This window comes from Cibotium barometz, chromosome 15 (assembly GCF_041138505.1).
Source record: "Cibotium barometz isolate CiBa-2024 chromosome 15, ASM4113850v1, whole genome shotgun sequence".
Lineage (NCBI taxonomy): Eukaryota > Viridiplantae > Streptophyta > Polypodiopsida > Cyatheales > Cibotiaceae > Cibotium > Cibotium barometz.
This window is the reverse complement of record NC_141060.1, coordinates 8,214,498-8,228,885: the sequence shown is the minus strand read 5'-3', so window position 1 is coordinate 8,228,885 and position 14,388 is coordinate 8,214,498. Positions and strand designations below refer to the sequence as shown.

The window sequence follows — 14,388 nt, the reverse complement described above, 5'->3', positions numbered from 1 at the left end:
CACTTCCTGAATTAGCTTAACTTTTTACATCTTGTATCATCTTGCAACTCCTAAATTGGTGCAAATAAATAATAGCAAAACACTTCTTGAATTAGCTCATCTTACCTAAATTGGAGAAGAGTGACTCTTATATATATTGCACTAAGCCACATCTCTCACAACCCATTTGTATTGGCACCCCCAAAATGTTTGGTGTCATGCCTCCAATATGGGTAGGAGGCATAGTGAGAAGGGTAGCCAAGGGCCACAAGATGTGAAGTCAATATGAAGGGTAGCCAAGGGCCACTAGATGTGAAGTCTATATGAAGGGTAGCCAAGCCATATGAAGGCTAGGGCAGCCAAAACCATTGGGAAATAGCCTGCATCGACGCATGGTGCTTCATAGTGGTTTTGGCGATGGCCTTCATATGGCTTAGGTTTCGATTTCCCCTTGGCCTACACATGGCCTACACATGGCTTGTCTAGCCTTTGTTTTGGACTTTCCCATCAAACTAATCATACACCCTAGAGTACCATGACCTGCATAGTGATAAAAATACATGCAAAAATTTGGCACGCTTTTTTTGAATTGAATAAAAATATACTCCCCAAATAGATAGTGAGTATAGCCTTTGTTTTGGGCTTTCCCATCAAACCAATCATCCAACCCAGAGTACCACGACCTGCATAGTGATAAAAATACATGCAAAAAACTGGCAGGCTCTTTTTGAATTGAGTAAAAATATACTCCCCAAAAAGATACTGAGTACACCCAACAACCATGTAGTTAATCAGTCTAATTAGTCCTTCAACATTGTGGATACATATGGCACTATTCTTTTCAAATGGTTATGGCCTTGGCCTTGATATGGTTAGCCTATTATTGGATATAGACATTAACTCTATGTACAATTCTTGCACATAGAAACCCTCCACATAAAAACCCTCATCATCAAGGAACTACCTTAAAAGAGTTGCTTAAACAGTATTCTTGCTTAGGAATTTTCCATGTATACCTATGTGCATGTATCTTCTACCTCAAACAATGTATTGGTGCAAGTCTATGTGCATGTCTATATCCATGGTAGCAAAGCCAAGTGTAGTCCAAGGCCACACCATTGGGAAGCAGCCCACGTCAACGTGGGCTTCTTCCCATTATGAACTTGGCCTACATGTTTCTTTTAACCTAAGGTTAATGGGAACCACCAAAAGATACCACATGAACCTGAAAAGATTCTACAGTATCGTGATAGACAAACCCGACATAAAGTGTACCAGGAGGTACTTGTTAAATGGACAGATAGGGATGAGGAGGTAGCAACCTGGGAACGCCGTAGTGCAATTTCCAAAAGGTTTCCCCAGTTTGTTTTCGAGGACGAAAACTCTTCTTAAGGGGGGGGTAATGTCATGTAGGCTGTAATGCCTATGAGACTGACGGCAGACCGGATGGCCATATTCGGGGTTCAGTGGGAGAGGATGCCCATGCGGAGTCATGGGCGGCCAGGCTAGTGTGGATGGCAGGCCACACACTACATAGCCTAGGGGATGAGGGGCAATCCTCATTCTTCCTCTATGGCTGGGTGGTGAGCCAGAGGCCATCCCCTCCTGTGGTAATGCCCGTAGCGCCGTTACGGGAATGTAACAGTGCCCTTTGGCCTATTGGTGTTTTGAAGCATTTTAGGCCACATTCCACTTGCTTGGGGGTAAGATTTTGCTGACGTGTATCGCCGGAGGGGGAAAACCACGGTGGGTGAAAATTTCAATACCCCGTAGACTTTCAAATTTTCAGGCCTCCCGCTGTGGGGCGAATGTTTTGAATAAAGTACATAACATACCACCTACTATGTTGCAAAGTATTGTGTTCGTTTTCTTTGTCTTCTTTTCTTTGCTTTGCAAGATGTCTTCTTTTCTTTACTCACCTCCCCAGCTAGCTGGTCTTTCTGTGATCGTCTCCATGGAAATGGCAAGATGCAGCTCGCCCCCCCACCCTACAAGATGCACAATTTGGTGTGGCATTGTATTCTTTACCCTGGTAAGTTGTCTTCTTTTCTTTGCTCACCTAACGAGCTCAATGGCCTCTATCAGATCCCTTGCTTTACTGGTCTCACCAACGCGGTGGTCTCTATCTTCTTTGCTTTGCTTGCCTCTTAAGCTAGATGATCTCTGTATAAATCGTCTCCATGGCAATATGCAACTCTTCATGGCTTGCAAGAGAACCAGAAAAAGGTGGCAAGATAGGAACGTTGAAAAGCTTGGTCAAGGCACAAGAAGCATATTGCAAGACGAGGAAAGAAATGGCACGGATGACAAGCTCAAAGCGGCAATGCAAGACACTTTTGCAACGTATGCGGAGGGAGAAACAATGAGAAGACATAAGACTCCTTGCAGAGCAGCACAACAGGAAGCGGTTGTAGATGGATGCATTTGAACATTGCCATCGGAGCAGAGAACACGAGCTGTGGCCAATAGATTAGTGGGAGAATTCAAGGCAGCAACATCAGGCCATTCACATGAGTACAAGCCTCCTGTCATTAGAAGCTTTACCTTGCACCCTAAAATCCATAGAGTGAAAACCCCGCCAACACCTTAGGAGATGCACGCACAAGAGACACTACTTTCTAACCTAAGAGATGGCCTACAGAAAGTGAAAGGGGTACACAGCTTAGATCAATTAGCTGCAAAGAGAGTGACATTAGCTATGTTGGTATCCCCTGAAACAAAGACGAAACAGCTTAAATTCACAACATCAAAGATGTTGTCAATCTCAGAAGGTCCAACATTGCTCTAGCAGTTGGATGCAGAGTAAAAGTAATGCACGATGATCAAGAATTGAAAAGTATGTGGGCTTCAACAGAATGCAAGAAAAGGAAAGACACCCTGCTGACTGCGGAACTCACTACTAGAGTGACATCGTTCTGGCAGGAGAACACTGAATTATGGTAGGATATACCATGCTTCCAAATATGTGTCTTAACGTGAACTAATGCCCATCATTATAAGATGGGGTTGGAAGGCATTTAACACTAGCCTTATAGAAAAAAATAATTTTGGTGGGATATTGAGATATTTTCATTCAGGGGTGGGTTAACGTCATATCTAGATGGTCTCATGATGCCTAGTGGGTGGTGCTTTCATGTCACATTTGTTTGAGATTATGTTTTTTAAGATTAAATAAACTCACATGTTTTGTTGTAATAAAATAGGGCCTAGTAAGCTAGGTAGCAAGTTGGCCATGTGCCCTAATAGGTATGTCAAAAATTTGTTCTGCACATACATGCAACCAAGTAATCATTCTAAATTACACTACGTGAGCTTCTCCTCAACCATAGGACACATTCAATTGAGAACATCTGGTATGGTTTAAGGGACCTTCAATGTTGTGCTAGAATTTTGCATACTCATTCGAGGGCACCCTCCATAACCTTTTTTTGGTTTGTTGAAAACCTAAAGGGATTGAAAAAATGGAATCCACACTAGTGGGACTAATGCATGGTGGTCTTAAAACATTGGTAGTTGGTTATATCGGTATCTTGATTCACCCTGGAATGGAAGAAATTGAAAATGTTCAATTTTTGCATGTGCAAAGATCTTTTAACAAATCCAACACTGTTTACAATTTTTCATTGCTTCTTTTTCTTTGCAGTTTCCTTGCTATATGACTCATAAGCATGTCAAGGGTCATTGCATTTCACATCGCACACCATCAAATCCGATAGCGTGCCCTTTGGCCTATTGGTGTTTTGAAGCATTTTAGGCCACATTCCACTTGCTTGGGGGTAAGATTTTGCTGACGTGTATCACCGGAGGGGGGAAACCACGGTGGGTGAAAATTTCAATACCCCGTAGACTTTCAAATTTTTAGGCCTCCCGCTGTGGGGCGAATGTTTTGAATAAAGTACATAACCTGCCACCTACTATGTTGCAAAGTATTGTGTTCGTTTTCTTTGTCTTCTTTTCTTTGCTTTGTAAGATGTCTTCTTTTCTTTACTCGCCTCCCCAGCTAGGTGGTCTTTCTGTGATCGTCTCCATGGAAATGGCAAGATGCAGCTCGCCCCCCACCCTACAAGATGGACAATTTGGTGTGGCATTGTATTCTTTACCCTGGTAAGTTGTTTTCTTTTCTTTGCTCACCTAACGAGCTCAATGGTCTCTATCAGATCCCGTGCTTTGCTGGCCTCACCAACGCGGTGGTCTCTATCTTCTTTGCTTTGCTTGCCTCTTAAGTAATAGTAGCGAAGCTATGGCAAATTGAGAATTATCAGTAATAGTAGCAAAGCTATGGCAATTTTTTTTAAAAAAAACATATCTTATTTGTATGCATAATACTAAAAGAAGAATTTCTACCATATTCTAGGTTTAGAAATTTTAAGCAAAAAGAATGATTTTTATCATATTCATGAAAGAATGCTTTTTAGTATTTATGCATAATTATTTAATTAAGAGAAAATAGAAATTTTTGATAAATTTATTTTTATGCATAAGAATTTAAATGTTAAAAGAGCAATTCCCATGACATTTGGGATTCAATCATTTAAATTTTAAAAGAGGAATTTTTTACATATTCCAAAATATGGATATTTAGAGAAATTTTCATGGTATTTAAGTAGAAAAAGGTCTAAATTAATTTTGATGATAAAAGAGGAGTTTTCACCGTAATTCCACATAGGAAATTAGGATATACTAATGTTGATGATTAAATTGGTGGAAAGAATATTTTAAGATATTTATATATCGATAAATCAATAAATTGATATATACTCAAAGATTGGATTAGTGGAAGAAGAGTATTTTTATAAAATCCCGATATTCTCATATAGAACTATTTCTAAATTCTATTATGGTTAGGAAGGAAAGAAACTCATAAAGTTAGAATTTTCCTTACGATTATAGAAGTTCCGTTAAATTATCTGAAGAAAATCCTTAGGAATCAAAGTTAGAAGTAAACCAAATAAATTTTGATTAGACCACGATCGTGAGAATGGCAACCAGTAAATTACTTGCCCATCTCTCGAATCTGAATCAAGAAAAAACCTCGTGAGACCAATTCCAAATCTTGACACAAAGAATAGACTACCGTTGAATTAGAGAAGTTTTCCTTTAATATAAATCATCAAGAATCAAGTTGGAAATTCAGCCAAATGATGGGTAGATTACCGTGATGTGAGATCAATGATTCTCATTAAGAAAATCTGGATTGTGGAAAAAAGGGTTTTGTGGAATCAAGCTCAAACCGCGAATTCCACTTGCATAGAATCTCTGTTTTTAAAGGACTGTTTTACGCTAGAATGCCGGAGGAAGCATTTGGCTTGTGATTTAAAACTAAGGAGAGATTCGTTGTAACAGCTAGCGTGGAGTCATCAAAGGACGTCGCTCGTGGCAAAGTAAACCTACTGAGGTCTTGACAGCCTCGGTATGGTTAAAATGGTGCGCTTCTGATATGATGGGCGAGGACCGACGAAGTGGTCCCTGAGTAAAATGATAGGACGCCTAAGTAGGATCCTAGAGGTTTCTGACCAGGTGATGCACGAGCTCGCGGTTGCTAGGACACCCATGCGTATGTCGAGGAAGATTCAAATGAACTGGAAGGAAATTATTTTTGTGAATTGGATTTTGATATTGGATCTCGTTGGTTGACCAGTTGGGTCTACGAAGAGTCCTGATGATAATTTTTGTAAAACAATGGACTAGATATTTTGGAGGATTATGATCAGTAATACTATAGTTTCATTGAAAGATTTTTTTTAAAGACAACCGAATCTATTAAAAAGGCAATTTCATATTGGGTGTGTAAGTGGTGTGTCTACCTTGATGGTTTTTAACGTGAATTTTGACACTTTTGGGGTTCTTTTACATGTTCATTTTTTGTTAAAAAAGACGTCAAAAAGGCATGTCGATAATAGTGATCACATAGTATAAGATTAGGTATCCTTAGGCTTATGCAAGTAAGCTCATGTTCCATCTCATAGGTTTCATGCCATGTCTACATGTTTCTTTTAACCTAAGGTTAATGAGAACCACCAAAAACATCTTGTCAAGACCTTGTACACAATGAATAATGGAGAAGTCATAATCAACAACGAGATTAGAAGGCATATCTAGCTTGTGGAAGAGCTAAGAAAAGGGCTTGGATGTTTGCAGTCAAAAAGGAATGGCCACGGACATCAAGAACTATCAATTGGTCACCTACACCATGCAATGTCTACCCAAAGCATGATTATAGATGTGTGTAGCATGTGCTAATCTTGCATTTGCACTTTATGTTATACTCAATGGGGATGGCATGGGTTGTGCAAAGGCAATCATCCTATGCACTTCATGGGAGATCTCTAATTATATCTCATTAGTTCACTTTTTTAGTGTTTGGCACCCCAGTATAATATTAGGTATCCTTAGGCTTACGCAAGTAAGCTCATGTTCCATCTCATAGGTTTCATGCCATGTCTACATGTTTCTTTCAACCTAAGGTTAACGGCAACCACCAAAAACATCTTGTCAAGACCTTGTACACAATGAATAATGGAGAAGTCATAATCAACAAACAAGATTAGAAGACATATCTTAGTATCTAGCTTGTGGAAGAGCTAAGAAAAGTGCTTGGATGTTTGCAGTTAAAAAGGGATGGCCCACGGACATCAAGAACTATCAATTGGTCGCCTACATCATGCAATGTCTACCCAAAGCATGATTTCAGATGTGTGTAGCATGTGCTAATCTTGCATTTGCACTTTTTGTTATACCCAATGGGGATGGCATGGGTTGTACAAAGGCAATCATCCTATGCACTTCATGGGAGACCTCTAGTCAATGTAAATGCCCGTGGCCATTACGTGGCATGTATATAAGTGACTTTAACTAATGAGAAAGGGACATTCCCTTATCTACTATTTGAAAGTGTGCTCTTGCTGCTTCTCCTCTACCTCTACCATATCCTCTTGTCCTCGTGCTAGTGCTTGTGTGAGAGTGAGTGTGTGTGAGAGTCTTTTCCTCTTGCCCTCTTGATCTTGCCAAGCCTTGCTAGTGAGAGAGAGAGTGAACTATTGTCTTGCATAGTGGAGCATGGTCTTGCGTAACAACGAGGAGTGCTAAACTCTACATAGATAACTTTTGTGGTGTGAAAGTGGGAGGTGGGTCTTCTCAAGTTCTAGCGTGCATTCGTTTGGTTTCCTCTTCCATGAGATGGCAGATAAGCTACAAAGTTCCCCATGACACACAAAACGTGAGTAATCTTCACATGGCTAGCTTCTTATTAGTGAGTGTTGTGTATTTGGGTTTTTCTTTGGCACTGCTAGAGCAAGAAGCATGGTGGTTTACGTTAACACTTGTTTTGACTCATGTGTAGATCTTGTTTTTATTGGCCACGTTGTGAAAGACGCGTGAGAGCCTTAATGATATGTATGCTTCTTAAACTTTTTGAAGTTTGACATTTTTTTCAACTACCATATTGAGTTGATACAATCTCGAAGAAGGAACTTCTTTGGTCCAAAAAAGAGTAGAATCTCATAGAAGGAATTTATTTGAGAGAAACAAATTCACTATTGAATCCAAAAACAAAAAATGTTTTTTTCTTACAAACTAGTGTTAAACATTTTACAGAAAGCTTATGTTTGATAATCACCTTTCCTCAACTTAATAGCCAAACACTTCCTGAATTAGCTTAACTTTTTACATCTTGTATCATCTTGCAACTCCTAAATTGGTGCAAATAAATAATAGCAAAACACTTCTTGAATTAGCTCATCTTACCTAAATTGGAGAAGAGTGACTCTTATATATATTGCACTAAGCCACATCTCTCACAACCCATTTGTATTGGCACCCCCAAAATGTTTGGTGTCATGCCTCCAATATGGGTAGGAGGCATAGTGAGAAGGGTAGCCAAGGGCCACAAGATGTGAAGTCAATATGAAGGGTAGCCAAGGGCCACTAGATGTGAAGTCTATATGAAGGGTAGCCAAGCCATATGAAGGCTAGGGCAGCCAAAACCATTGGGAAATAGCCTGCATCGACGCATGGTGCTTCATAGTGGTTTTGGCGATGGCCTTCATATGGCTTAGGTTTCGATTTCCCCTTGGCCTACACATGGCCTACACATGGCTTGTCTAGCCTTTGTTTTGGACTTTCCCATCAAACTAATCATACACCCTAGAGTACCATGACCTGCATAGTGATAAAAATACATGCAAAAATTTGGCACGCTTTTTTTGAATTGAATAAAAATATACTCCCCAAATAGATAGTGAGTATAGCCTTTGTTTTGGGCTTTCCCATCAAACCAATCATCCAACCCAGAGTACCACGACCTGCATAGTGATAAAAATACATGCAAAAAACTGGCAGGCTCTTTTTGAATTGAGTAAAAATATACTCCCCAAAAAGATACTGAGTACACCCAACAACCATGTAGTTAATCAGTCTAATTAGTCCTTCAACATTGTGGATACATATGGCACTATTCTTTTCAAATGGTTATGGCCTTGGCCTTGATATGGTTAGCCTATTATTGGATATAGACATTAACTCTATGTACAATTCTTGCACATAGAAACCCTCCACATAAAAACCCTCATCATCAAGGAACTACCTTAAAAGAGTTGCTTAAACAGTATTCTTGCTTAGGAATTTTCCATGTATACCTATGTGCATGTATCTTCTACCTCAAACAATGTATTGGTGCAAGTCTATGTGCATGTCTATATCCATGGTAGCAAAGCCAAGTGTAGTCCAAGGCCACACCATTGGGAAGCAGCCCACGTCAACGTGGGCTTCTTCCCATTATGAACTTGGCCTACATGTTTCTTTTAACCTAAGGTTAATGGGAACCACCAAAAGCATCTTGTCAAGGCCTTGTACACAATGAATAATGGAGAAGTCATCATCAACAAACAACGAGATTAGAAGACATATCTAGCTTATGGAAGAGCTAAGAAAAGGGCTTGGATGTTTGTAGTTAAAAAGGGATGGCCACCACGGACATCAAGAACTATCAATTGGTCGCCTAAACCATGCAATGTCTACCCAAAGCTTGATTTTAGATGTGTGTAGCATACACTAATCTTGCATTTGCACTTTATGTTATACTCAATGGGGATGGCATGGGTTGTACAAAGGAAATCTTCCTATGCACTTCATGGGAGATCTCTAGTTAATTCCCATTAGTTCACTTTTTTAGTGTTTGGCACCTAACTAAAGTCAATGTAAATGCCCGTGGCCATTAAGTGGCATGTATATAAGTGACTTTTACTAATGAGAACGGGACATTCCCTTGTCTACTGATTGAAAGTGTGCTCTTGCTCCTTCTCCTCTAGCTCTTTACCATATCCTCTTGTCCTCTTGGTAGTGCTTCTGTGAGAGTGAGTGTGTGTGAGAGTCTTTTCCTCTTGCCCTCTTGATCTTGCCAAGTCTTGCTAGTGAGAGAGTGAGAGTGAACTATTGTCTTACATAGTGGAGCATGGCCTTGGGTAACAACAAGGAGTGCTAAACTCTACATAGACAACTTTTGCAGTGTGAAAGCGGGAGGTGGGTCTTCTCAAGTGCTAGCGTGAATTCGTTTGGTTTCCTCTTCCCTGAGATGGTGGATAAGCTATGAAGTTCCCCATGACACACAAAACGTGAGTACTCTTCATGTGACTGCATGGTAGTTTACGTTATCACTTGTTTTGACTCATGTGTAGGGCTTGTTTTTATTGGCCATGTTGTGAAAGACCCGTGAGAGCCTCAACGATATGTATGCTTCTTAAACTTTTTGAAGTTTGACATTTTTTTTGACTACCATATTGAGTTGATAGAATCTCGAAGAAGGAACCTATTTGATCGAAAAAACAGTAGAATCTCCGAGAAGGCATTTATTTGAGAGAAATGAATTCACTATTGAATCCAAAAACAACAAATGATTTTTTTTCTTACAAACTAGTGTTAAACATTTTATAGAAGCTTATGTTTGATAATCACCTTTCCTCAACTTAATAGCAAAACACTTCCTGAATTAGCTCAACTTTTTACATCTTGCAGCTCCTAAATTGGTGCAGATAAATAATAGCAAAACACTTCTTGAATTAGCTCATCTTTCTTTATCTTTTATCAAGTGAGTGTGAATACTCGTGGTGAGTAAGTGACATGTATATAAGTGGCTTTAACTAACGAGAAAAGGGACATTCCCTCCTTGAGTGTTGATTGAAAGTGTGCTCTTGCTCCTTGTTCTCTAGCTTTCTACCCTATCGTCTTGTCCTCTTGGTAGTGCTTGTGTGAGAGTTTTTTCCTCTTGCTCTCGGTCTTGCCATGTTTTGCTAGTGAGAGAGTGAGAGTGAACTATGGTCTTGCACAATGGAGCAAGGTCTTGCAACAATGGGGAGTGCTAAGCGCTACAAAGACAACTTTTACGATGTGACAGTGAGAGGTTGGTCTTCTCAATTGCTAGCGTGCATTCGTGTGGTTACCTCTTCCATGAGATGGTGGATAAGCTACGAAGTTCCCCCCCACGACACACAAAAGGAGAGTACTCTTCATATGGCTAGCTTCTTGTTAGGAGTGTTGTGTATTTGGGTTTTCCATTAACACCACTACCAGCAGAGCGAGCATGCTAGTTTGTGTTAACAGTTTTTTTACTCATGTGTAGGGCTTGTTTTTAATGGCCACATGGGATCCGAGAGAGCCTCAATGATATGTATGCTTCTTAAACTTTTTGAAGTTTGAGATTTTTTTCGACTATCATATTGAGTTCGTAGAATCTCAAAAAAGGAGCTTATTTGATCTAAAAAAGAGTAAGATCTCCTAGAAGGAATTTATTTGAGAGAAAAAAACTCACTATTGAATCCACAAACAACAAATGAATTTTTTTCCTTACAAACTAGTGTTAACATTTTATAGAAATCTTATGTTTGATAATCACCTTTCCTCAACTTAATAGCAAAACACTTCCTAAATTAGCTCAACTTTTTATATCTTGTATCACATTGCAACTCCTAAATTGGTGCAAATAAATAATAGCGAAACACTTCTTGAATTAGCTCATCTTTCTTTATCTTTTATCATTTGGCAACCTCTAAATTCGTAAAAATAAATAAATGACCTTTGTTATGCACAAAACAAACTTTTTCGAATGGCATACATAACTTAAGTTGTCTCAAAACATCTGGTAATAATAAATGTACAAATTTCTTGGCCTACTTGTGTTTATTTGTATGTAATTATTATAATTTCTAACCAAGAATACCTTCAAACTCAAAATATGATAAGATTTTTTTAAATATCCTAGGTAAGCCAAATGAACACACACATGCATACACACAAAGAAAACTCATCAAAGATTGCCTATTCATTATGGGATGTAGAACACCATTGTTAGAATGTCTATTCTTTAAAAGAAATTGTAAGTTATCTTATAATCAACTCTGGATTTCCATTTTCTATTGAGAATGGCAGGATTAGGAGATGAGATGACCATTAGGAAAACTTTTATTCACAACAAAAAAAGAAATACGTACAACAAAAAAAAGAAGAGTGTAGATAGAACAATGTTTTTTTAAAACATAAAAACCACAAGAAGGATGATTGAAGAGCATCTACCGTGAACCATTTTTCAACTCTATAAAAGCATCTTTCTTTTCCAAACAAACCAAATTCTAAACCACATTCATGAATCAAAAAAGAGGCCATCCAAAAAATGGGCAAGATTCTCTATCTTCATACTACAAGAGCAGAAGCCAACTATATTGTTCCTCCTCCTCTCTTAATTAACTCCATCAAAGAAATCCGAAGCTAGCTTCTGATACAAAATGTATTGTCTATGAATTCGTGCTTGTAGCGTGCTTAATGATCTCTTATCACATTGCTAGTGTCGAGTTTATCGACCTAAACATTGCACTAGGATTGCTCAACACATTGGCCACATACTCTTTCCTGTAAATTCAACCAAAAGCCTGTTAATAGTTAGAGACATTGCAACACCGTCAACAACAGATTATGATGATGCAAAACCAACAATTCACTATATACATGCGTATACGAAAGATAAATTCTTTGTGAAGGAAAACCAAGTTATGAAAATATTTAAAGTAGATATATCATGATAATGCAAGACTACCTACTCATGGGTGTGGATTGTCTTGTCTTTGTAAAAACATGTTATTGAAAAAAAAAAAGAGAGGAATACTAGCTGGAGATAAGTCTCACTTAATCTAAAAATGTTTTTTTTTTCCAAATAGAGGAAGGAATGAATACTAGTTATTGGAGATAAGTTTCACTTCATCTAAAGTCTGTGTGAAAAGTTCAAGGAGGTGACTGATAGTAACAAGAAGAATACAGACAGATTATAACAAGCTCCTGAACCGATTAGAGTGTTACCAAGACATTCGCTTCATAGTACATAAAAATGATAGCCCATCACTCCTCCTACAAAGAGAGAAAGAGAGGATGATAAATTTACCTCGACTCTATCTCATCTCCATCAGGTTTAAGAAGATCGATCCTCGTGGGAACCTCTGTGTATAGAAGAACTGCCTGCGTTGGTAAGGTAATTGGTAGATTAAGATTAATGAAACCGAAATAATAGTGAGGGAATATGATCAAGGAGTGTGTGCAAAGATCAAGGATTGGTTGATCCTAGTATTTACGCGCCGCGAGTCAAAAAGATAATCATATGTACCTTAATGTAGTCTTCGGTGTCGAGCGTGAATCGATGGTACATTCCTGGCGGCAAGGTAATCATATCTCCCTTTTTGACAGTAAACCTTATCCAGCTGTTATCGTAATCTCTTATGTCCCAATAACCTACGTAGAAAGGCTAGATATGATTAGCATTAGCTTAGCTGCACTTCCTAGTTATAAGTGCAATGCTACACATACCAGGTTATCTATATATATATATATATATATATATATAACATTACACAAAAACAAGCCTAGGTTTGTAGTTTGCATATTGAAGCCTAATTTGAATATCTGCTCGACGATGGTGCCGATGCTTCGCTACCCTCCTCCTCGCGTTTTCTTGCTTTCAAGTCTTCTTTCCGGAACATCATCATGCCCAAATTTGTTTCGCCCAAATCCTCGCACACGCACACTTCGTCTTCTCATGCTAATGCTGCTCGGTGTTGCGTTGCGCATGAGAGAGCAAGACGGAGACCCTACCTTCGTAGCTCTACCCTTGTAGCATATCGTTCCCTTTCCAAGACTTTGGAGGAGGAGGAGGAGCAAGCTATCAGCAAGTCATGCAATGTTGAAATACATTTTCGCTGCCTGAGGTGTGAGTGCAGAGTCACCACAAATCATACGTTGATGGGATGTGTGACCACACCACCATGATCATGACATAGGTAGGCGCTGGTGGTAGATAAAGTTCCGTGAGTTGCCCACTGCAGCACAGCACAGTGGAGGAGGGCGACGTATATATGCAAGAAGATGAACGTCGTTGACAGCTACTTGACCGGAATTTGGGTTGCTTGGGAGCCAATAGGGTTGACGTTGGTCGGCGCGTCGTACATGTAGGAAGGGGTAATCAATAATTATGCAATATCATCGAAGATTTTCATGACCAAATAAAGTGACTGATTTGATTTACCACGGCCTTCAAGGATAAGTCGGCTTTCTTCATAGGGATGCAGATGTTCCTGAAAGAAGTGTTCAGTCTTCTGCTCAAAGTTGTCCATAACGCCAGGTGCTACAGTTATCGTCTCCTGCATCATGGTAGTAATTACAAACCAAAATCATATCACATATGCATGCATGCATGCAGTAGTAGTAGTAGTCGTCACCTTCATTTGCATTAGTAAGCTGCACTAGTACTGCGTTTTTATAATGCCATATCATAGGAATCAAATACCAAACGATTAATTATTGCTAGCTGCAATAACAAGCTGATTACCCAATAAACGTAGCCATGGTCGCCTTTTACTCTCTCGAGCGTAGGGTCTGTCTCCCAGTTGCAGTCAACATCTATTTTCCAATGTAAGACGCCGAGTTCTACACGAAAATTAAATTAACAAAGAGTAAAACCTCCCTTAGGCCTTGAGCATCATGACGCAATCTTTAACGCAGCAAACAAGCTGACTGTTAAGCTTACTGAACGAAAAGAGTTAAACTTGACGAAACATGTCACCTTTCAAGTGTTCCTCTGATACTGGGCGATTAGGCACGTATTTGTGAGGAAGCCTGCGGTCATCATCTGCGGGATTGTACACCCAAGCCTCCATAGCTTCTTCTAATTAGCTATCCTGCGAGAAAGCAAGCTGCCTAAGGACGTTAGTCTTGTGATACCAGGAAGCTAAGCTGGTACAAAAACCTCAGTATAAAAAGGTAACCCCCCAAAAAAAAACTACAAGTAATTGATGAAAAAAGCAACGCCATGTACACAGACAAGGAATTAAACGCTTCGCCGCTCATAAGAAACGCAATGTTGTCTTGCGCCTGCTCCCC

General features: G+C 39.3%; 1 protein-coding gene across 1 annotated transcript; it reads right to left on the bottom strand.

Moving 5' to 3' along the window:
- Nucleotides 1-11,798: 11,798 nt before the first annotated feature.
- LOC147630926 (uncharacterized) lies at nucleotides 11,799-14,165 on the bottom strand. The gene is made up of 6 exons (XM_086808989.1): nucleotides 14,072-14,165; nucleotides 13,838-13,935; nucleotides 13,535-13,649; nucleotides 12,620-12,744; nucleotides 12,401-12,474; nucleotides 11,799-11,874 (listed from the first exon to the last, which is right to left on the bottom strand). The coding sequence occupies exons 1-6, from the start codon at nucleotides 14,163-14,165 to the stop codon at nucleotides 11,799-11,801; spliced, it is 582 nt and encodes a 193-aa protein (XP_086665115.1).
- Between the last annotated feature and the right edge of the window lie 223 nt (nucleotides 14,166-14,388).